This window comes from Oncorhynchus masou, chromosome 15 (genome assembly GCF_036934945.1).
Source record: "Oncorhynchus masou masou isolate Uvic2021 chromosome 15, UVic_Omas_1.1, whole genome shotgun sequence".
Classification (NCBI taxonomy): domain Eukaryota; kingdom Metazoa; phylum Chordata; class Actinopteri; order Salmoniformes; family Salmonidae; genus Oncorhynchus; species Oncorhynchus masou.
Genome location: NC_088226.1, coordinates 10676455 through 10699190, shown reverse-complemented (window position 1 = coordinate 10699190; position 22736 = coordinate 10676455). Strand labels below are relative to the sequence as shown.

The window sequence follows — 22736 nt, the reverse complement described above, 5'->3', positions numbered from 1 at the left end:
CATAGCTGATGATGTAAACAGAAAAGACGCCTCATCCGGATAAGTCACATACCATAAAGGCAAACTCTCTGTATTTATCTCGGCAATAGTGATTCATTTTTGTTTTCCGTGATATGTTTTAATTCATAGAAACAAGGAGCAATGGACTTCTACATCAATTTGAAGGTGAATTTCAGGGGGAATGCGAAGAATTTTCTCCTGTCAGGTTCGGAGACGAAGAGTTGGGAGTCAATGGAGGCCATGGTAAGCGATTATAACGACGCTGGTGTTTTCATAGCAGCATTCATCTTGGCATACCTTTACTGAAACTAAAGCTATCAACCATCGATCGTCGGCCGCTTATTTGCTAAATGTTGTATACCTTGTATAAATGATTGATACCTTGTAGTTGAGAACATTGTTCTAGCTATGACAATCCAGTATTGAACACTTTAGGGCCTAACGTTAGCTAGTAGTTACAGTAGCTAGCGATCTAAACGAACAGAATATCAGTACTACAACAACATCCCAGTCGCAACAACATAATATCGATCAATGATAAAATAAGAGGCGCTGCTATTTATAAAAGTGTATATATTACAATAGGCCTACATTTTTCTGAAGATACATTAGACATTCATTTGTTGCCTGCCCTGCAGAGGGCATCCACGTAGATGAGTAAACATTTTTATTTCACCTTTATTTAACCAGGTAGTTGAGAACAAGTTCTCATTTGCAACTGCGACCTGGCCAAGATAAAGCAAAGCAGTTCGACACATACAACAACACAGAGTTACACACGGAATAAACAAGCATACAATCAGTAATACAGTAGAAAAATCTATATACAGTATGTGCAAATGAGGTAGGATAAGAGAGGTAAGGCAATAAATAGGCCATGGTGGCGAAGTAATTACAATATAGCAATTAAACACTGGAATGGTAGAATGTGCAGAAGATGAATGTGCAAGTGGAGATACTGGGGTGCAAAGGAGCAAGATAAATACAGTATGGGGATGAGGTTGATTGGATGGGCTATGTACAGGTGCAGTGATCTGTGAGCTGCTCTGACAGCTGGTGCTTAAAGCTAGTGAGGGAGGTAAAGTCTACAGCTTTAGTGAGTTTTTATTGTTGTTGTTGCAGTTAATTCCATATGACATATGACATGTCAATGGTAACAACAACAGTAAGGAAGACCAGTGACATTCTTGATATGAGCACTTGAATCCGTGGCTGTCAAAATAGACTACAAGCAGAACCTATCTACTCATGGACAATCTTACTAATGTTTGTGGCTGCTTTGCGTGATGTATTGTTGTCTCTACCTTTTTGCCCTTTGTGCTATTGTCTGTGCCCAATCATGTTTGTACTGTTTTATGCTGCTACCATGTTGTCATGTTGTGTTGCTACCATGCTATGTTGTCATGTGTTGCTGCCATGCTATGTTGTTGTCTTAGGTCTCTCTTTATGTAGTGTTGTGTTGTCTCGTCGTGATGTGTCTTTTGTCCTATATTTTAAAATAAAACAAAACAATTAAATAATCCCAGCCCCATCCCCGCAAGAGGCCTTTTGGTAGGCCATCATTGTAAATAATAATTTGTTCTTAACTGACTTGTCTAGTTAAATAAAAGTAAAAAATAAAATGCCCCAGTATCATCTATTATTCAGTTGCATCATTTTGGGATTAATTCATATTTACCCCAGTGACACATTATTGACAACAGTCAGGCTATTGAGATGGAGGGCTACACTGCATGCTACAGTTAATGTTGCTAGTTCTCTGCGGTTCTCATTTCCTTTTCATAAATACAATAATATAACATATTACTCGCCTATGATAGCTTGGTTCGTGTTTGTACTGTACTCTATTTGACGTCAGTATGTGGAGGGTATTGATTTGAGGGCAAGTCTGGCTTATGACACTTGAGGCTTCCGTCTCTCTCACTCCAGGGTTTAACAGCCCAGCCATATGATGTCAAAATAAACATTTGAGCCAAGCCTCCTCCTCTGACAACATCCCCTTATGCCAAGATGTCACTTTCCGAAGCAAGCCAATAAAATATCTTGCAGTGGGCTGAATTTGCTCTCTTCCCACAGTAAAATGGGAAATCTTAATTTCAGTGAGTGCAAGGTGAATGGTGGATGCCAGTTGCTGGTTTTCCAATAAGGAGAGCTTATGAGACTATCTTCCTCTGAATCTCCTGTCAGCAGCAAGCTCAGACTCCATTGTCACTCCCCTGTCCAGTCACCAGTCACGGAGTTCATCCTCATTGAAATTGCCATTGTGTCTCCATGTTGCCATGGTATTGCCTTCAAGGAGACCAGTCAATTTTCCTTTCAGGCATCATATGCTACATCATAGCCCTGATTGTTCATTCAATTAGCAAATATGGGATACTACGGCATAGCATAAATATAACCGTGATAACATGATTGCTTTTTGGCTCTCCTTGAAATGATCACTTTTATGTCATTTGGAGGCGCCTGTCCTTTGTTTGAGAAATAGCTTGGTTAGTCATGTAATACACTGGTTGGTTTATAGATTGTGTCTTTTGTCTACAGGTGAAAAGGTCCTTTGGCCTGTGTAATCTACAGGTTACTTATTTTGATGAGGAGAATGAGGAGGTGAGTGAGAGCAAAGAATTACAGCAATGTTAATTTGTTGGGAATGGTAATATTGTTGTTGCAATACCTTTCCGTTTTGTGTTTCAGGTATCCATAAACAGCCAAAGTGAGTAGTAAAGCACCAAACATAATATTGTGTTATGTTTTGTATCAAACATAATATTAGTTGTTCAATGTAACATGTCCAATAATTATATTTTTCTTCTAGTGGAGTATGAGGAGGCATTAAAGGTAGGTGGTAACTTAAATCTGACTCCTGTCCCTGCTTAGGCCTTATGATGACAACATTTTCAAGTGAAGTGGAACTGTTACCTGAGGCAGGATCCAAAATACGCCTTCAAGTAACAAAGCAATAGATTAACCATCATTACTCTGTTTATTTCATCAGAGTGCATCCAGGCAAGGGAACCGGCTGCACATGAATGTGTATGAGACCAGGGGTCAGCCCACGCGTGTGCCGGCCAAGGCCAGTGGAGGGGAGCCCAAGAGAGGGTTCCGTCCCCCACAGCACTGCCCAACCCTGGCTCAGGTGGTGAGCCGGAAGGTCCAGGCTGCTGTCCCCGAACAGGGCATGGTAAGGACAGAGCTATAGTTATACACACTGCTGTATACTTCCTACCGAATAGTGCTGAGCGATTAACCAACATTTTGGTTATGTTTCGGTTTTTAAACAACTAATTGACCGATGTTGGTTAAATTATAGGGACTGAGTGGTGCATCGGTCCAAGGCAGCTTCGCAGTGCTAGAGGCGTCACTACAGACCCAGGTTCGATCCCGGGCTGTATCACAACTGGCCGTGATCGTGAGTCCCATAGGGCGGCGCACAATTGGCCCAGTGTCGTCCCGGTTAGGGGAGGGTTTGGCTGGGGTAGGCCGTCATTGTAAAAAAAAAGGTTATTTGAATTCCGTTTCATTCGTTTGTGCACTTCCATTTCGATCAATGCGCACATCTCACAGTTTCTCTAGAGATAAATTAGATCCAGCCTGAACTGTGTGATGAAGGGAGTTGAAGATTCCGAATGGCCCATATTCGACATAGTTTAGCGCATACAATGTGGTAATTAACTCCAATGACCATAATCCACTGCGTGGGGTGATATAGAGAGCAACTGTTGCTTCGTGAGGTACCTCTACCAGAAAATACACAATCTCTTTAGCAGTCATAAAAGTATACCTTATTTACTTTCAATAACTACATTTTTTAGATTTTGTCAGACTGCATAGGCAGCAGCTCTATAGAGAAGAGATGACTTGAAATAATAAAGTAATCAAATAAACCAAATGTAATATACACAACAACTGAAATATTTTATTAGTTCAGTGAATAAATGATGGTTGATAAGCAGTAATGGGCAGTCACTACCTTCATGGGATTTTTATGAATTGCTTTAGTTTGTGTTACTGCATTCAACCCACATAATGCAGTGTATTTAATGTTGTTTTTATAATCTAATCGACCTCAAAGTACTTATTGCTCAGCACTATTACTTTATAAAGCGAATTCTTTCAAATTGAATGAGCTTTTGTGTCATTAGGTAATCATTTAATACAAGTAAAAGGCCAAACTAAGTCATTGCGTGTCCTAAAATAAATATGGCTTAATTGTCTGATTTCTCACCAATGTTTTTCTACTTTGGTTTCCAAGGTGATCATGAAAGAACTAAAGGGGACCAAAGAGGAAGATAAGACACCTCCAGCATGGTTTACATCTTACATGGAGAAGGTGAGGAGATGATTTGGAAATTACTGTGGTTTTATCTTCAATGAATGTACTATTTAGAATCATATCACTTAACCTTAAAATGTATATGGTTGTATGTGTATATTTTATAGATGAAATTAAGCTAACCAGTAACCCAAACTCTTGTCATCCAGTTCAAAGACCAAGTAGTGAGGGAGGCAGTAGAGAAGATCTGTCGGGAGTTCTCGGGCCAGTGCTGCATCCACAAGCCTATTGGGGCTGAGGCCCAGATCCCTGAGGTGACCTCCTCCACCCTGCCTGGGGGTCCGAGTTTCACCCCTGCCTGTAGCAGCTGCCGGGGCCAGACCGCTGGGGGAGGATACCAGTGCAGGTGAGAAGGGGAGGAGGATAAGAGAGTTGGCTCCGAGAGAGACTAGGGAGGACATTGACAAATGTGAATTAGTTAAAATGTGAGTAAAGGTAAATGAACACCAATGTAATCAGATATTTTACATGTTTTTGTAAATAGCCTACTCCCACTTACTTTTAATTTAGTGCCTCCAACATACATTGTGTTGCTCCAAAACAAACAAATTCCTTCGATCAGTTGTCATTTCCATTTCTTCAGTATGCGAAACCTAAGAAGATCAGTTTAAAATAATCAGAAGGGCCTTTGTTTGGTGTGCCGCGCCCTGAATGTCTGGTTTCTTTTTCCCAGTGTGTGTACGTCCTGCACACTGTGTGAGCCCTGCAGCTTCTCCCATGACCCCAGCCACAACCTGGTGAGAGCCAGAACACCCCTCTCCATCCCTGAGCACGGCTCACCAGCCCCAGACCACAGCAGGTAAGACCAGGGTTGGAAAATATTACATATTGTAACAGTTACATATATTCTGTTTTTGGAACCTCATTTAATGCTTATGGGGTGCCAATGTTAATTAATTCTTGTTTAGGGGGCTGCTACGGTTTGATATGAGAAATTACTCTCCATTTTGGTGGTTGTTTTGTATTTGTAATTTTCAATTCTACAATGATCATTGTCATCAGAAAGTTGTCAGAACTGTATCTGTCCTATGATGGCCAATCAGAAACCCTTGCACTCTTCCCTTCCCTATCTCGTCCCCAGGTTCTACCGGCGAGGGGACCGGAGCTTCCGGAAGGCGGAGAAGCAGCGTCTGAAGGCTGAGAAGCGTCAGCTGAAGGCGGAGGTAAAGGAGATCAGGAAGCAGCTGAAGATGGAAAGGAGGGGCCTGCAGTGGAGTGCCGCCGGCGACGGGAGCTCCTCCCCCGTCCTGCTCCAACCCAGGGCCACCCAGGCCAACAGCCCGGAGTATGTTTTAAAGTGACAGTTCACCAAAATTAGATGAAAGTAGATACTGCTTGCAAGGCTTGGTATTCAGCATATCTTGAGGTCAAATCAGTGAGAGGCACAGGTCTTGTCTCTAGTTAGACTGCTGTCAAATGGAGGGAAAGGACAGCAAGAGTTGCGCTTTGGAGAGAGATGATTAATAGTGTATTTTGGCGCTTTGTCCCGCAGGCGTCCCAAGCGGCCATGCCCTCTGGTGGTGCCAGCCATGACGGCCCTGTTCCTGGATGAGAACCTGCCTGATGGGACTCGTCTTCGCCCGGGCACCAGGTTCATCAAGTACTGGAAGATGAGAAACACTGGCAGCGTGAGCTGGAGCTCTGAAACCAAGGTACTATTATGGGCTGAGGATGCACCTGGGATATGCACATTATCTGAGGTTACCATTGACAGCCACAGTAATCTTAGCAGAAAGAGAGGACACGACGATGAGAGTTAGACTGTCAATGTTATGTTCCCACCCCCCCCCTCTACCCCCATCTCCTTCTCAGCTGAAGTTCATGTGGGGGAATCTGGCGGTGGCGTCGGGTGACCGCTGGCGTGAGGTGGCTGTGCCTTTCCTGCAGCCAGGTCAGGTGGGCGTAGTAAGCGTGGCCCTATGCGCCCCGGCCCTGGAAGGCTCATACACCTCCCACTGGCGTCTGGCACACGGTGGGGAGCAGTTTGGCCCTCGCGTCTGGTGCAGCATTGTGGTGGACCCCCTGGCCCCTGCAGCCATGATAGCAGATGGCGTGCTGGTGTCGCCCTGCGTCACCCCACAGGCAAGTCCACCCACCCTCTTGACTTTGGTTCTCAGTGGCCAATCCCAAACTGCTACACAATGCTGTAGTACTCTGGAACCGTGCATTCTGTCTGGGTAACATTTGTTTTTATCTGCTGGTGCTCTACAGGGGAAGAACCCCCTCTCCACAGATAAGGGTGGGAAGTCTTGTGCTGCAGCCTCTAGGGATCAAGCACTCATGTCAGTGGACCAAGGCGAACGAGAATACTACATTCCCTCTGTGGACCTGCTCACAGCCCAGGACTTACTCTCCTTTGAGCTGCTTGACATCAACATTGTGCAGGAACTAGAGAGCGTGCCCAACAACACCCCGGCAGGTCAACCCTCCATTGCTATTCACATGCTAAATCTGCAGGGTGTTCCTAATCAGTTGACTGAACTTAGGGTCTCTCCGTCTCTTTTTCTGAATTTCTCTCTCTCTCTCTCTCTCTTCCACACAGATATGACCCCGTGCATATCCCCATTGCCTCATGACGGTCCCCTGCAGGAGAAGCCCACCCTGCGGTTGATCCAGGAGGAAGCAGAGGCCCATCAGGCCCAGGGAGTCACAAGCATCCAGCTGTCTCAGGGCCTGGTGCCAGGGGCGGAGGGGGGCCGGGTTCCAGCCCAGGAGGAGGGAGAGGAGGATATGAGCGGGACTCAGTTTGTGTGTGAGACGGTGATGCGCTCGCTCACACTGGAGGAGGCCCCAGACCACACACCCCTGTGTGGGAACTGCCCCAGCAAAGGTACGTTTTTATTAATTAGTTCCATATGAAGCCTACGTTAATACCAGATTAAGGTCCATAACATTGTGTAACCAAAATTTCTTTTCCTGATCTTCACAGTGGTTCGCCCAGCAGCCCAAGGTGGCTCCGCCTCCTCTTCTCTTAAAGGGAAAGGTGTTGAGAAGCGGTTGGAGAAAACCCAGAACATATCGCCCGTGGCCCCAGCCCTAGCACCACCCCAGCTGGCTATACCAGAGCTGATGATGCCAGGTGATTGGCCCAACTTATCCACCTGTTTTCAATTAGTTGATTGGTTGATAAATACCATTTGAGCTCAAATCTGGGCCCTCTTGTCAGGTAAAAAACAACAATTAAATAGTTTGACCGTTTGCAGATGAGGGACTGGAGTCAGACATCGAGAGCATCTGCATGGACGCCAGAGGGGACAAAGACGAGGGCGACGATAAAGGAGAGTTGACAGAGGGGAACAGGGGAGCCCGCAGCCGTTCCTCCTCGGCCTCATCCGAGGATTACATCATCATCCTCCCTGACTGCTTCGACACCAGCCGCCCGCTGGGAGAGTCCATGTACAGCTCTGCCCTCTCCCAGCCTGGAGATGCCCCCGACACGCCCACAGACCCTGACAGCCAGGGCCGTACCACTCCCGAGGGGGAGCAAGATGAAGCAGAAGAGACCGTTTCAGGCTCCAGCAGCGCCAACGATATGCTGTGCACCTCCCAGACTTTGGACGCCGTGCCCCTAACCCCTGTGGTGGTGGCACCCCCTCGGCTCAACTCAGCTCTTACACCCAGGTGAGAAACCTTGGGCCAGCTGTGCTTGGAAATAGGTTTACAGTGCTATTACACACTTTGACAGTGCTAAATTGCTGAGATGTTCCAAAATGTAGATGTATATTGTTGGTGTTGTCTTCAGCCTCGACAGCAATGATCAGACCAAGGCAGCAGCAGAGTCCCTGGACAGGACTGAGGTCTACCAGCAGGGAGAGTCAGAGGATGGTAAGGAACACACATGGTCACATACTGAACAGTAGTTCCAGCAACTAAAGGAAACAAAGCATTTTTGCTCGTCACATGAAGGCAGTTGGGCATAACTGACGACAATGCCCTAACTGTAATAATGTTTTCTGCTTGCTGCAGTGCCTTTTTGCTGTCTGATCATTCAGCGGTAATATCGAATGTACAATTTCTGCTTGGTTCTAACAAACACAAGTACTAAGCACTAGATTAATGACTGGAGGAGAGGTCTGCTTGGAGTCATTCTTGTCAAAGAGCACCTTCTATACACTCTCCTCTAGAGCTCTACAACTTATCCATATGAGTATATCGGTATATCCTTATCCCAGAACATAACCAACCAGTCATCTCTGTGGTTGTGTCTGAAAGGTTCCAAGCAGCCAGACAGCCAACCAGACAGCCCATCTGCTTCTGGTGACTCAGAAGACAACTCCGAAGACCCGAGGTGGGACCCTGATGTGCAACTCAGTCAGTTCAGATGCTAATATTTTCTGAGATCTCTTGTTAAAGAGATTGTTAAAGTGGAATGTCAATTTAATGATGTTAGTGTTGGCTGGCCAGAAACAAAATGGTGTCAGTAAGACTCAATCTCTGGCCCTCTCTGTCGGTCTTGTTCCTTCTAGGCACCCAGGCATCACTGGAGGCCTGGTGAAAGGAGCCCTGTCTGTCGCAGCATCCGCCTACAAGGCTCTGTTCACTGGGCAGCCTGGCCCAGTGCAGGTCAGTCCTCTATTCACTTCCTACAGTGCTGTTAATGATGGCATTCAAGGTCATCTTTTTTGCAATCTCAGAAGATTTCTATATCATATTAACATGGTGGTTGAGAGATCAAACTGGAATGCCACCATCGTACGGCTACTTTAGCATTACTGACTATCAGAGTCAAGTTAGTATCTAGGTGTATTTTAAACCGTATGCTGTCCTTCCTGCAGCCCCCAGTGGATGGAGCCACCCAGGACACCATGATGGGGGTGTTGGTGGAGATGGGCTTTGGTGACCGGCCGCTCAACCAGCGGCTGCTGAAGAAACACAACTACAACCTACTGGACGTGGTCAATGAACTGGTCCAGATGACCGACAATGATTGGTACTCCACCCGCTACTGAGGAGAGAGGGAGGAGGAGCTGGGGTGGTGTCATGGGTGTAACCTCTGCTGCCTTGACCTCGTGTCTCTTCTTCCTCTCTTAGATTTGGCCCAAGTTGACAGGAGATATCCTGATTATGACCTAAAGAGACATTCCCATGGACTTTGGGATATTTAGACTATCAAATAGCTACTGTATGTATGTATGTATGTATGTATGTAGATTAATTTAACATGTCTGTTTCTGGCTGTTAGCTTTTGCAGTATGTGTACGTTTAGCTGAAGGGATGTTGGGTGTACTATTTATCACAGAGCCAGGACCATATAGGTCTTACCAAATGATAAGCTGTGGCAATAGTCAACATTGTATGACGTTAATCAACTTCATAGAGTGTTTGAATAGTGGACACGTCAGGTCCTCGTTCCAAGCGTGAATGACTGTCAGTGTTGGAGAATGCTATGCTTCTTTCAGATCACAGCAATTAAACACACACCCACATGCTTAAACCTTTCTCAGCTTAACTGTTCAAAGTATCAGCATACTGTAGACGTATGATGTGTGTCTTATTGATTGAAGATCATCATTCCCCTACTTTCTGTGATGTCGTGCCATGGCTGACAACATGCTATGGATATTTGAGTAATGGTGTACACATGAAGTATTTTTGAAATGAGGACCATTACATGGATGGTCCATTTAGTTCCATTTTGAGAGGGTAATTTAATCACCATTCTTAACTAGGAGTATATTTGGGTTTAAAAATAATCATGTAAATATAATATACAAATGTTTTTTTGTTGCACATGGAAGACAAATATTGATGCAAACCCAAAAGACTAGCTGCTCAAGAAGTGAAGGACGTTATAATTTTTAAGATCCTGTTGAAGGGATTTTATTTATCAAGAAATGAATTAACCTCCTTTACAAAATGTCTTCAATCTGCTCTATATTGTCCTCAGAGGGAGGGGGTTCTTTTCAGAACCATACAGGGGGCCTGGTGTTCATGATATATCAAAAGCATTGACTCGCTCCACTTGGTATAATTTTTTCCACTTAGTATCATTCTTTAAAAAAAATGTCAAGTTCTTTCAAAACTGAAATCAAGCAGTATGTAACAAGTTTGAAATACTTATTTTTTTCCAATATGGAAATGCTAACGTGTTTCAGGTAATCCTAGGAGGTAATCTTTGTTAAAATATTTTTGGTTTTAGACTTGATTGCTTGAGGGCTGTTTTGGAAATGTGAAGGAAGATGTGCCTATGTTCTTCTGGTTGAAGCTTGTTCATGTCATTGTGTTTGAATTCCCACTGTTCTAATATGTTTTTATTTGAAGAAAAGATACTGGAAAGGTTTGCTTAAGTCTTGTACACTAAGGGGAACTTGACAGGGTTGTGAGCATTGTGAAAAATAATTAGTGGCCAGTCATATAATGTAGAAAATTGATACTGGTAAAAATCATTAGTACAAAAACCCTTTGAATCGACCCTATTTTGGTATAGTGTAGTCTTAATGGTTCTTAGGGTTTGTCTTACCAAAGGATGTGTCTGCTAAATGACTCAAATGTACAGTCCTACCAGGTGATGGTATTTGATTTATTACCACTTATGAGTCAACTTTTAGGGTGTCAAGGAGAAACTAAATTCAAGGACAATAAGGATTGTGGTCTTTTGAATTAAAATTAAAGTAAGCTTTTCCCACATATGTCAGAAATTATGGCAGGTTAATGGAGGTCAGAAACCATGCGATTCATACATTTCTCCATACATGTACTTGAAACATTCATACCTTCCATATATGGGCAGGATATTTTCATAGAGTGTGAGGAATGAGAACTCCAAAAAGTTTTTAGGGAGGGATAATGTGCAGTTTGTCTGAACTCTTTCTGTGTTGCACTTAAGACTTGCCTGGAACCTTGACATTGAATTGCATTGCATTCTAGGTTGGGCAGAATTTAGCACATGAATCAGGAAAAGTTTATACTCACGACTTCTACAAGCCAGAATGTTGAATAAAATTATATTTTAATGTACTTTACCGGCATGCACACATGATAAAAATATATGCATTACTTGCCGAGCTCGTGCACGTGTTTACATGGTTTTGCGCATGCTTCAGGTGATAGAAATCTGAATGTAATTCTACTTTCCTGTGGATATTGTCTCACATTCCTTCCACCAAAAGGACCAACCACACAGACAACCGGTAAAGTACGTAAAAACTATTTTATTCAACATTTTGGCTTGTAGAGATTCAAACGCTCATTTCTGCCTACCTAGAATTCAATGTTGGGTTTCCAGGCAATTAAAATGCATAGGCTACCTGTGATGTACAAATATCTGTCTCTAATAAAAGTCACTACACTTAATGTCACTTATTTGAATAAGGCTAAATAAAACACATTTAAAATGCTCACATACACTACCAGGAATCAATGTATTTATTTGACTTTGTTTAAAAAAAAAACTTTTAGTAGGCAACCTATTAAAAGATGCACTATGCGGATATTGTTTTGCCATTTTCTCGTTGCTAACATTTGTCTAATTTCAGTTTGTGACTAAACGAGCAAGTGCAGTGTAAAATAAATTGTACCATCTAAATCACTTAAATATTTTCTATAACCAAAAATATTGTATTTTCAGCTGTTTGAAGCTGGTGTACAAAACAAAGTAAAAGACTCAAAAATAAAACAATCACGGGAAGCTTAAAAATAAAACGCATCTACCGCTTCTTAGATTTCTTTCAATGACAATTACAGATCTAGAACTCATCTTTCTATGTGACTTTGGTCGTGTTCCCCAAATAGCTACATATAGCCGATGTAATTATTTCCTGTGGGTGGCAGCAAAATTACGCTGCGTCATCCGGATAGGAAATTGCGCCACTGCTCAGTGAGTATGTGACCAACATAAGAATATTAGACAATTTTCCACGACTGCTGTGAGGCATATGGTGTGGAGTTAAATTACAGATAATCTTGACGACGGCACCGTCTTTATAAATCGTAACACTCCCAAAACAAGGCAAGTAAACACAGTGCAACAAGCTGTTTTCTTCAGGGGTGGCAGAGAAACGAAACTCATCACAATACTTGTATGCGGAGTGTTGTAAATGCGTAGTCAAATTTCTGTTTAGAATAAAACTAACGTTCGCCATCGGTTATTTGCTAAATTGTATAATTAATTCACATAAGGTGTTGTCTGATGTATGGACAAAGCCGACTTCGATCTAATTGGTTCAGTGTCTGCGAAGATAATGAAACATCGTATAATTGTATGCATTTAAGATCATCTCCATTGTGAAATACACCAAGACAGCAAAGCACATACATACACAGAATATAATCCTTTGTCGTCACAAATATCACATAGTTGCTTCACAACAATATAATGATACTTTACTAACATTACAGGTAACTTCCAAAGTAAAAGAGGGATACAAAGTATATTGAAAGCAGATGCTTCCACACAGGTGTGGTTCCTGAGTTAATTGAGCAATTAACATCCCATCATGCTTAGGGTCATATAAAAAATCCCCAGTTGCCTATTATTTTGGCTAGAAGAAGAGAGCTCAGTGACTGAGGTTATGGTTAGGGAAAATAGGATTTTGTTGGGGAGCCAAATATGTCCCCACAGGTGTGTGTGTGTCAGTAACTAAATCTCAACACAATTGAACACTTATGGGAGATTCTGGAACAGCGTCTGATAGTGTTTTCCACCACCATCAACAGAACACCAAATTATGACATCTCTTGTGGAAGAATGGTGTCGCATCCCTCCAATAGAGTTCCAGGCACTTGTAGAATCTATGCCAGGGTGCATTGAAGCTGTCCTGGTGATTCGTAGTGGCCCAATGCCCTATTAAGACACCTGATATTGGCGTTTCCATTATTTTGGCAGTTACCTGTATATATGACTGTCTCTTTAGCAGGCATGGGAGCTGGTTCCAGTCAACCCAGTGAGAATGATGAGCAGGCCATCGTACCCCAGCAGGACAGGAGAAAGACCTCTAACAGGAGACACTCTGAGGAAACACTGGACTGCCCAACCTGCCAGGGCACGGGCCGCATCCCACGAGGCCAGGAGAGCAAATTGGTGGCAGTGATCCCCTGCTCCGATCAGAGGCTGAAACCACAACACACGTAAGACCATGTTGAGATTTACAGCAACAATTGTTTTATTACCTACATGCATCATTTAGAAGGTCTTTTAAGTGTATGGTGTGTAGAGATGTTCAGTGTGTGTACAAAGTATTATTGCGTTCTGTGATTGGGCATCTGTATCTAGGTGTGTTTTGTGTATACTGCATGAAAACGCTTGTGGTATGTTAAAATGGCCAATGCAATGAAGCCATTTTTTTCCCCCAAAATAATTTCTGGGTAACAATGAATTAACTTACTGTAATAGATTTCCATTAATAAGCTTTTTAGCTAACTTTCTATAGCAATGCTATAGAAAGTTAGCTAACATGCTAGTCGGAACTCCCGACTTGCTGATTCCTTGAACGCAGCACGTGTATAACAACCAGTTAGCAAGTTAACAGTTGAATGCAGCATGACTGAAGAGAGGAAAACTAGCTGTTATTTGCAGAGGTTTGGAGCTTTTTGTTATTGGTCTACTAACTAGAGGTCGACCAATTTTTCAATTCTGATTATTGGAGGACCAAAAAAGCCGATGCCGATTTAAAAATATATACATTTAAAAAATGTTTTTGTAATCATGACAATTACAACAATACTGAATTAACACTTATATTAACTCAATATAATACATCAATAAAATCAATTTATCCTCAAATAATGAAACATGTTCAATTTGGTTTAAATAATGAAAAAACAAAGTGTTGGAGAAGAAAGTAAAAGTGCAAAATGTGCTAACGTTTCAGTTCCTTGCTCAGAACATGAGAACATATGAAAGCTGGTGGTTCCTTTTAACATGAGTCTTCAATATTCTGAGGTAAGAAGTTGTAGGTATTATAGGACTATTTCCCTCTACCATTTGTATTTCACTAACCTTTGCCTATTGAATGTTCTTGTAGGCACTTTAGTATTACCAGTGTAACAGTATAGCTTCTGTCCCTCTCCTCGCTCCTCCCTGGGCTCGAACCAGCAACACAACGACAACAGCCACCACCGAAGCAGCGTTACCCATGCAGAGCAAGGGGAACAACTAGAAGGCTCGGAGCGAGTGACGTTTGAAACGCTATTAGCGCACGCTAACTAGCTAGCCATTTTACTTCGGTTACACCAGCCTCATCTCGGGAGTTGATAGGCTTGAAGTCATAAACAGCGCAATGCTTGGCGCACAACGAAGAGCTGCTGGCAAAACGCACAAAAGTGCTGTTTGAATATGAATGTTTACGCGCCTGCTTCTGCCTACCACGCTCAGTCAGATACTTAGATGCTTGTATGCTCAGTCAGATTATATGCAACGCAGGACACGCTAGATAATATCTAGTAATATCATCAACCATGTGTAGTTAACTAGTGATTATGATTGATTGTTTTTTATAAGATAGGTTTAATGCTAGCTAGCATCTTTCCTTGGCTTACTGCATTCGCGCAACAGGCAGTCTCCTTGTGGAGTGCAACAAGAGAGGCAGGTCGCTATTGCATTGGACTAAGTTAACTGTAAGGTTGCGAGATTGGATCCCCCGAGCTGATAAGGTGAAAATCTGTCATTCTGCCCCTGAACAGAGCAGTTAACCCACCGTTCCGAGGCTGTCATAGAAAATAAGAATGTGTTCTTAACTGACTTGCCTCGTTAAATAAAGGTATTAATTTAAATAAATAAAAAATCTGCGCCCAAAAATACCGATTTCCGATTGTTATAACGATTAATCGGTCGACCTCTACTACTAACCGTGTGGTGATGTCACCATGGAAATCTAAAACTTCTGCCTATGCAAACCTGCTGATTAGAAGATCCTGTGTAGATTGCATTTTCAACCAGCAAAAAAAAGCACACTTTTACAGTGTTAATTTCATCAGCTGTTGTACAATATGATATCAAACACATTGAGGTGTGTTTGTGTATACTGCATGAAAACGCTTGCGGTATGTTAAAATGGCCAATGCAATGCAGCCATTCTTGCTGGGCCTTCAATCAATACTCAACTTGTATATATCATGTCCCCCTACAGGAAGTTGTATGTCACTGTGTCGGTGACGCTGTGCCTGCTGGTCAGCTCGCTGGTCCTCTTCTTCTTGTTTCCTCGCAGTGTCATCCTCTCACCTGTTGCTGTCAAGTCTGTCTATGTTTACTTCACCCCGACCACTGTCCAAATGAACATCACGGTGAGACCTCATTGGCCTTATTCATTCATATACCACACAGTCGGTTTCTATCTGGGCTATGCCATAAAAGTATTGGCCTCTGGCAAAATATAATCGCCTTGTCTCTCTCCCATCACAGAACATCCTGAATATTACCAATGACAACTTCTTTACAGTTCAGGCCTACAACTTGACAGTGCAGGCTCTTTTTGATAAAACTGTTGTGGGCAAGGCTGATATGAAAAATGTCACCACTGTCAAACCACTCACGGACAAAACGGTGAGCATCTCTCCTCATTACCAACTGCTATACTGCAGAGATGTTAGCTTCTGTAAGCCTCTAAGTATTGTTACTTGACTCACTAACGCTCTTCCTTATTTCCCCTGACAGTTTGCCTTTGAGATTCCTGTCACGCTAGTGGAGGAGGGTCTGAAGTAAGTACAAATTTAACCAAGGTTATACTATGTCTGGTGCTGAATCTTCCATCGAGTCAGTAGTGAGATATAAAGCTGCTTTTGTGGCTGTTTGGTTACACAAAGTGCCGTGGTAACACACTTACAATATAGTGACGCAGTCCTTTTAATTTAGTTGTGCTGTAAAGTTAAGCTTATTTTGATTGTGGCATGTTGTCATGTGAAAGTAATGTAACTCATTCGCTGTAAATGTGAGTTGATTTTGTGTGCTCTACACAGTTATTCTCTGCCTCTTTCTTGGCTAGTTTTGAATAATGTATAAAGACAAAGCAAAACTGGAAATGTGTTTTGTATTTAGAGCAAGTCTGAGGCATGACTGTCAAATGTTTGAACAGATTTATTAAGTATTTGTCTTACAAAAGTACATAAACTAGCATAACCTGCTTAGCTGGGAGCACTGGCATGTGCAATTCATCTCCATTTCCTCTATGTGTTGCAGGCTAATTGTCACTAGCAGTAGCAATTCCTATTCACAAAATGAAAGTGCCTCTGGACTGAAAGAAGTCTAAAGCATTCCCACTGGGCACACCATGTCATTTCAACGTGGGTACTTGGTTAAAATTTGGCTAACATCTTGATCAATGAGATTACAACCTATATTCACCCACTCAAAAAGACAGCTGGAAGTTAGATGAATTTCCAATGTATTATCACTCTGCTTTCAACCATCTAAAAGCACAACCAATGGAAAAACGATCACATTTTTGGTTGTCGTCATCACCCCAAAATGTCTCACTGCTTTCAACCATTTTAAAAACCCAGCAAAGTTCAAATGGGAATGCAATGTCATATTTTGTTTATTTATAAAACAGATTGTTTTCACTTCTTCTAAAAGCAGAACCAAATGGCCTAGATTGCAGTTGAGATTACATTAAAAGTATATGGTGCAATTGATATTCTGCACAGATTACAGAAATTGTGAAGATCTCCACAGACCCGTGCGTGTCTTTTGAACATGCAGACTTTATATGGTTACATAAAGAAATGTATAGTTACAGTTTCCTCAATGTGGTATTGGATATGTTACTCATTTTAGTGTTGAATGTTACAATTGCTTGTAAGATAGCCTTAACTTTAAGCAATTTACTTTATTACAAAAGTAATATTGAATTGTTTGGTTGACAACACAACAAAATATCAGCATTTTAAAGGAGAGGTATGGGTAACTGCCAAAATAAATGAACCACCAACCTAGTGTCATAATAGGGTGATGGGCCAGAACAGCTTCAAATGCACCTTGGCATAGATTCTACAAGTGTCTGAAACTCTATGGGAATGCAACACCATTCTTCCATGAGAAATTCCATAATTTGGTGTGTTGTTGATGTTGGAAAATGCAGTCTCAGGTGCGCTCCAGAATCTCCCATAAGTGTTTTAATTGGGTTGAAATCTTCTTACTGATACGGCCATGGCAAGTGGTTCACCTCGTTTTCATGCTCCTCAAACCATTCAGTGACCACTCGCTTTTTATCTCTTGTTTATGCAAGTGTTTATGGATCTACTGCTTGGCTAGTTCCATCTGAGCCACTGGCTTAGTCCATAAAACCTAGCAGTCAAGCAAGGAAATGGTTCCAATCGTTTTCCACCATTCATTTTTCCCATGGGGGATTTTAGAAACACTTCAAATAAGGGCTGTGTTTCGTGTAGGCTTAACCTGGCATGATCTTTTTGATAACCGTGTAGTCTCTAGGACTAGGTGACATATCAATATATTCGCCTGTATTTACCCCTATAAAATTAAATGCTAATGTGGCTATCATATAGAACTACAAATGCCGTGATCTGGATGAGACTGCCAAATCGAGGCAAAGGTAAGAATCTCTGGATTAACTATCTCAATGTAGTAATTAATATATTGGCTACATTTTAAAACCTGAATTCTTTTAACTTTCTTGTGCAAGTTTTAAACTGACTCTACCTGTTAGCAAAGGTGTCAGCGCAGGAGCTTGCAGGGTTTTGTAGTTTTGCATGATGTCTACTTTGATGCTGATTAGCGTTTTCGAATCTGATTAGAGGCGACTTTATTGATTAAAGTCACCTTGTCCAAGAGATTTGCATGCTTACAAAAGGTCATGCCAGGGTAAGCCTACACGAGAAACAGCCCTTGTTTTAAGTGTTTCTAAAAAATTCCCTGTGGTTTTTCCACCATTCATTTTTCCCATTCATAGGTATTATGACACCTCAACTGTGGTGCTCGAGACTTTAACTTTTCTATTTTTAGATAGGTTTGAGACAGCATCCAACCTAGCATTTTGTTAAGTTGTCGACAAGTTTAATAGGCTATTGTATTTCAAAAGGGATATTGAATTGTGTTCAGTTGGTTTCAAATTTAAATGTTTGAAGATTTTAATCTTCTGCTTGGATAGTTCCATCTGCCACTGACTGCCACTGAAGTCTGGTTTTAATTCGTTTGTATACAAATTAACAATTTTATGTTGTATTCATGACGCCATCTCAACCAAAAATCGAAATTAAAGAATGCAATTAAATTAAACTTTAAATGCACTTTAAATAAAGAATAGGATCAAATCAAACTTAAACTTTTTGGTTAAGATGGAGATTATACATTTGGAATTAAATTCAGCCTAAGTCTTTGGCACAGATGGAACTGTCAAGCAGAAGGTGCATCTCATTAAATTTGAAGTCCACCAGAGCTTGAAACGCTAGGCCTAGTTTGTTGTCTATTTTTAGATTAATTCTGGGTTGAATTTAAACAGCTGATGACTTTGCAAATGCTTTATAGGCCTAAATAGCATCATTAAAGATAAGTGATAAAGTATGATCACATTTTAATTTACTCTGTTAAACCTACCTTTTGGAATGACTTTGATAGCAACAGTGAATTTATTTAGTTTTAAATAATAATAGTGACGATAGCACATTGGTAATAGTCAATGACAAATTGCATAGTTAAACTGGGCTGGGCTTGGTTAAAATCCTGGATGGGAGACTCAAGGGTAGCTGTAGTTGGATGAATTCTTCAGTAGGAGGTGCTGCCCAGCCTATTGTTTATTTTCTGATAGTGGATATAACGTTGGATGTCTGACGTTGTTTTTAAAGGTACAAATTCAACATTTTATACAATGTCTCAAATGTGGTTACCTTGACATACATAATCCTGTGGTTGAAATTTCACCCTCAAAACAATAGTTGATGACTTTTCAAATCAATGTATTTTCCACAGATTCCACGTCACAATATGTTGTCAAATTACATTGAAACAGCGCCAATTCAATGAGTTTGTGCCCAGTGGGTTGTTTTTGAAATGATATCTTTCATAAGGAAATCCTGAAGGTATTCATTATTTTCTCTTTTTCCCAGCAATTACTGCAAGAAATCTACAATCAAGATCCATACGTTATTTGTCCATCTTCAGTGAGTATTTGCTCAGTCAGTCAGTATGGGTAAAACACCCCTCAAATGTAGCTTTGCTCACACAGATTAGCCATTTAGATTATAATGCATATATTCAACAATGAAACAGAATCATGTTGAGTCTGTGTTCAGTGGAAAAAATGTAATACCATAATTCATGACAATGTTTTGATGATAAACCAACACAACTTCGCCCACCTAGTAGCCCAATGGGGTCAGAGACTAACCTATTTATTTCTTATAAGTGGTTCAAATCTGAGGAAGGGATATGAAAGGGCTGTATTGCTTGTTAACTTGGCCCAGTTTTTACAGTGATGGCTCAAGGGAGAGTTTATTTCATGGCTATGGTTAGGAAACCTTGATAGCTGGCTGACCAAAATCTGGTACAATTACATAAATTATCGTTACATTTGATAAATAATAGATGAAAATCTGTAACCACCTCCTCCCTCAGGATGTCAATGACTGTTTACTACCTGGCTCACTTTGAGCAGCTTTCCCTGGACACGTTTGAATACATTGACTGTGGGTCTAACACCACAACACCCCACCTCATCAACCCTACACCCTGAGATCAAGGGCTCCATGAGTGGCGGGATGACTGAGGAGTAGGCCATGAGGTGAACTGTGTGGTCAAAAGACAGTTATTTTTTTCTTGAAAAATGCAAATGTCCCTCAAGTTATGGGGAAGGAAGAAACTACAAAAATGTGGAGCTTGAAATTAAAATTAAAGCTCTGAAATGTTATGTTTGTCTTTCCTATGCACCTCTGTAGCACTTGCTTTTTAACTAGGGTCATTGCTGTGGTTGGAGGCTCTGCGCTGTGAAAATTACTTTTTTTTTGCCACATCCTACTGAAGGTTACTCTGTTTTGTCTTCAAAGAAACTGAGACTTGAGTGGACTACAAATTTGCACACATTTTTGAAGGAGTAATTTAGATATTATATTTTTGCATAATTTCTTATAAAACAGATTGTCAGTGCAGTTCTACAAACAAGTAAATTACTTTTGTATGCGTTTTAATTTGTTAAAGTAGGTAAAACCATTTAGTATTCTTAAATGTATGCATACAACTCTGTAGCATTGATCACATAATGACTGTGGTAGAGACCATTTATAACTTTTCTATGGCATAACATCGGAATTACAGTTCTGTCTTTGATTTGTACACCATTGGGATTGACTACAGACCACACATTTGTATGTTAAACCATAATCTCTAATTGTATGCTAATTCTAACAGCTATAACAAGATCTGGATATTAATTCACCTATTGTTTTTATGTGTCACTGAAATGGGATTATTGGGGTGGGGGGAAAGGTTGTTAGGAATCCACATGGACTAGTAGTGTCACCAGGGGTTTTTTGGAATCCACATGGACTAGTAGTGTCACCAGGGTTTTTTTTTTGATGTGGAAGCTAACTAATTTACTCACTTGTTCTTGCACTACAGCATAATCATGGCAATGTTTTCTGTGCCCTGTTCAAATACTCAATCTTTACTTTTTAGTGCATTGTTTTCACCTTTGTCAGATCAGTGAAGTAAATAATAGAATACAGTATTGAATACTTTAAAATACCTTTTTTTTCAGGCTTTGTGATTCCACCTTCCTTGTTTGGTCACATGATTCAAGGGTGTCGTATTTTGAAATGGCCACTGAGTGGTGCTGAACTTGCACAGAAAGTTGCCTTGACGATAGTTGGGTGCAGTCCATATTAGTCTTCTTCACCAATAACTGGATATGGGTTCTTCACCACTGCTGGGAGTACTGTATGAACTAAAGTAGAGAAATAAACACTCCTATAATTATATGTACTGTATATCAATAATACATACCATTATCACAGCATATCACATGCACTCATTGAGTATCTGTTGTCAATCTTAGCACTGTACTGGAGCTTGTTTGTGGAGTGTGAACATTCATTCACGGCTGAAAGACGAGGAGAAGATAATGGCGTGTTAGTGGATACAATGGTCAAGAGAGGAAGTCATCAACGGTGCTCATAGAGTACTCCAAGACTTTGTACAGATATGTTGTAATCTGTGTTGTTCTGTTACTAAGAACCTGTTATCCTTCCTGTCAACTGGTCCAGTTGTCTGAGACTAGAGTTTCACAGTTGATAATTCACCTGCAAAATAGCACAATGCAGGTGGCCATACAAATGAACTGTACGTGACCCATGTCAACGGGCTGGCAACTACTTCTAGTCCTTTCTCACCCATGACAGGCACTCACTGGGGGTTGCATCCAGTAAGAATTAAACAGGGAAATGTATTTTTGAAACAATATTATTACCACTACCTGAACTTGTAACCAAGTGTTTTCTCCTGTTTGTTTCTACTGAACACAACCCAAGACTTGGCTGCCTGCCACAAACCTCAGGTTTCCAATCCCCATAATTCCTCATCTGTGATATTTGAGCAACTACACAGTAGGAGTGCAGAGCATGGCCCCATTTATTATTTAACAGACCCCATTCTAATGAGAGGATGGTAGAGCGTGACCCCCTCTGCTCACTGTGGAGACTTGGTTTGGCCAGGCTTGAGCCATTAAAATTACCAAACTGTATAGACACTTGGTTCTATTTTTTTGGGATCCCACGTGACCACACATTTTTGTTCAATACCAGCACTAACACACCTGATTCAAGTATTGATGTTTAGATCATAAACGCCTGTTGTGCTTGTGCTGTGGTCCTGTGTTTTCCCCAGGACTGGAGTTGGGAAACTTGACTAGTGTAGACCACCACGATCTGAGCATTCCTCCTAAATGGGAGGTTTTTCTGTTTGTGGTGAGGATGTGTGTTCATGTCACCTTTGGGGGATAGGCTGTTGACTCAGTTAATGGAAATCATTGATGTGTTACCAGATTACAGAGATATTCATGAGCCAATAGAAGGCTTTGAAGAGTACATTGTAATTCCATTGTTCTCAAAGTGTTGGAGTCAACTGGGGATTAATGGCTCTGGTATTGTGGGCTACTTGCTGGACGACAAGGCAAAGTCATGTTGGAACATGAGCCCACAGATATAACTCCTTAAACAGAAGCCTCTGGGCATGGAATTGTTTGCTTATGAGATGTGATTACTTTCTTTGCCTGAATTACAGTCAGAAGATGGTTGTGGTTGCTGGGGCAGAGATTTACAAATAAGTATTCAAAAGTCCCTTTTCTGAAAGGCTGAGTCATGAGACACAACATGAGCATGTCTGGCTTATAATGCATATGGTTTTGTTAGTAGTTTGTCACCCTTTTAGGCACAACAAAAAATGGTGCAAATTAAACATTTAGATATTACCTGGCTGCTGGGCTGGTGCGTTAGACTCTGCCAATGGCTTTGAGCTTGGCTCTGAAGG

The 22736-nt window shown here is 41.4% G+C and overlaps 2 protein-coding genes across 6 annotated transcripts; both read left to right on the top strand.

Moving 5' to 3' along the window:
• Positions 1-16: 16 nt before the first annotated feature.
• Positions 17-11679, top strand: LOC135555589 (next to BRCA1 gene 1 protein-like). 2 transcript variants are annotated; one of them, XR_010457885.1, is made up of 19 exons: positions 17-243; positions 2542-2604; positions 2692-2710; positions 2813-2835; positions 2993-3178; positions 4250-4327; positions 4480-4676; positions 5004-5129; positions 5412-5615; positions 5823-5982; positions 6143-6412; positions 6542-6749; positions 6873-7160; positions 7260-7409; positions 7534-7951; positions 8073-8155; positions 8543-8641; positions 8797-8893; positions 9106-9201. XR_010457885.1 is itself a non-coding variant. In XM_064988160.1 (19 exons), exons 1-19 carry the CDS (start codon positions 142-144, stop codon positions 9277-9279), a joined length of 2922 nt encoding a protein of 973 aa, XP_064844232.1. In that variant the 5' UTR covers positions 17-141; the 3' UTR covers positions 9280-11679. The 2 variants fall into 2 exon arrangements, 1 of the variants encoding a protein (XP_064844232.1); XM_064988160.1 differs by having other exon boundaries at positions 8543-8618; positions 9106-11679.
• A 426-nt stretch (positions 11680-12105) lies between these two features.
• LOC135555587 (transmembrane protein 106B-like) lies at positions 12106-21696 on the top strand. Of its 4 annotated transcripts, none has more exons than XM_064988156.1 (7): positions 12106-12278; positions 13183-13396; positions 15397-15550; positions 15669-15809; positions 15921-15964; positions 19325-19378; positions 19833-21696. In XM_064988156.1, the coding sequence occupies exons 2-7, from the start codon at positions 13188-13190 to the stop codon at positions 19948-19950; spliced, it is 720 nt and encodes a 239-aa protein (XP_064844228.1). In that variant the 5' UTR covers positions 12106-12278; positions 13183-13187; the 3' UTR covers positions 19951-21696. The 4 variants fall into 4 exon arrangements, with proteins under 4 accessions (XP_064844228.1, XP_064844227.1, XP_064844229.1 ...); XM_064988155.1 differs by having other exon boundaries at positions 13186-13396; positions 19833-21190; XM_064988157.1 differs by having other exon boundaries at positions 12109-12146; positions 13186-13396.
• The last annotated feature ends 1040 nt before the right edge of the window (positions 21697-22736 follow it).

Excerpts from the sequence above, each read along its gene's own strand:
- LOC135555589 (XM_064988160.1), top strand. The coding sequence starts at position 142 with ATGGACTTCTACATCAATTTGAAGGTGAATTTCAGGGGGAATGCGAAG. Across the intron at positions 2,836-2,992 it reads AGTATGAGGAGGCATTAAAG|AGTGCATCCAGGCAAGGGAA; the intron begins GTAGGTGGTAAC and ends TTATTTCATCAG. Across the intron at positions 7,161-7,259 it reads TGGGAACTGCCCCAGCAAAG|TGGTTCGCCCAGCAGCCCAA; the intron begins GTACGTTTTTAT and ends TGATCTTCACAG.
- LOC135555587 (XM_064988156.1), top strand. The coding sequence starts at position 13,188 with ATGGGAGCTGGTTCCAGTCAACCCAGTGAGAATGATGAGCAGGCCATC. Across the intron at positions 13,397-15,396 it reads AGGCTGAAACCACAACACAC|GAAGTTGTATGTCACTGTGT; the intron begins GTAAGACCATGT and ends GTCCCCCTACAG. Across the intron at positions 15,810-15,920 it reads AACCACTCACGGACAAAACG|TTTGCCTTTGAGATTCCTGT; the intron begins GTGAGCATCTCT and ends TTCCCCTGACAG.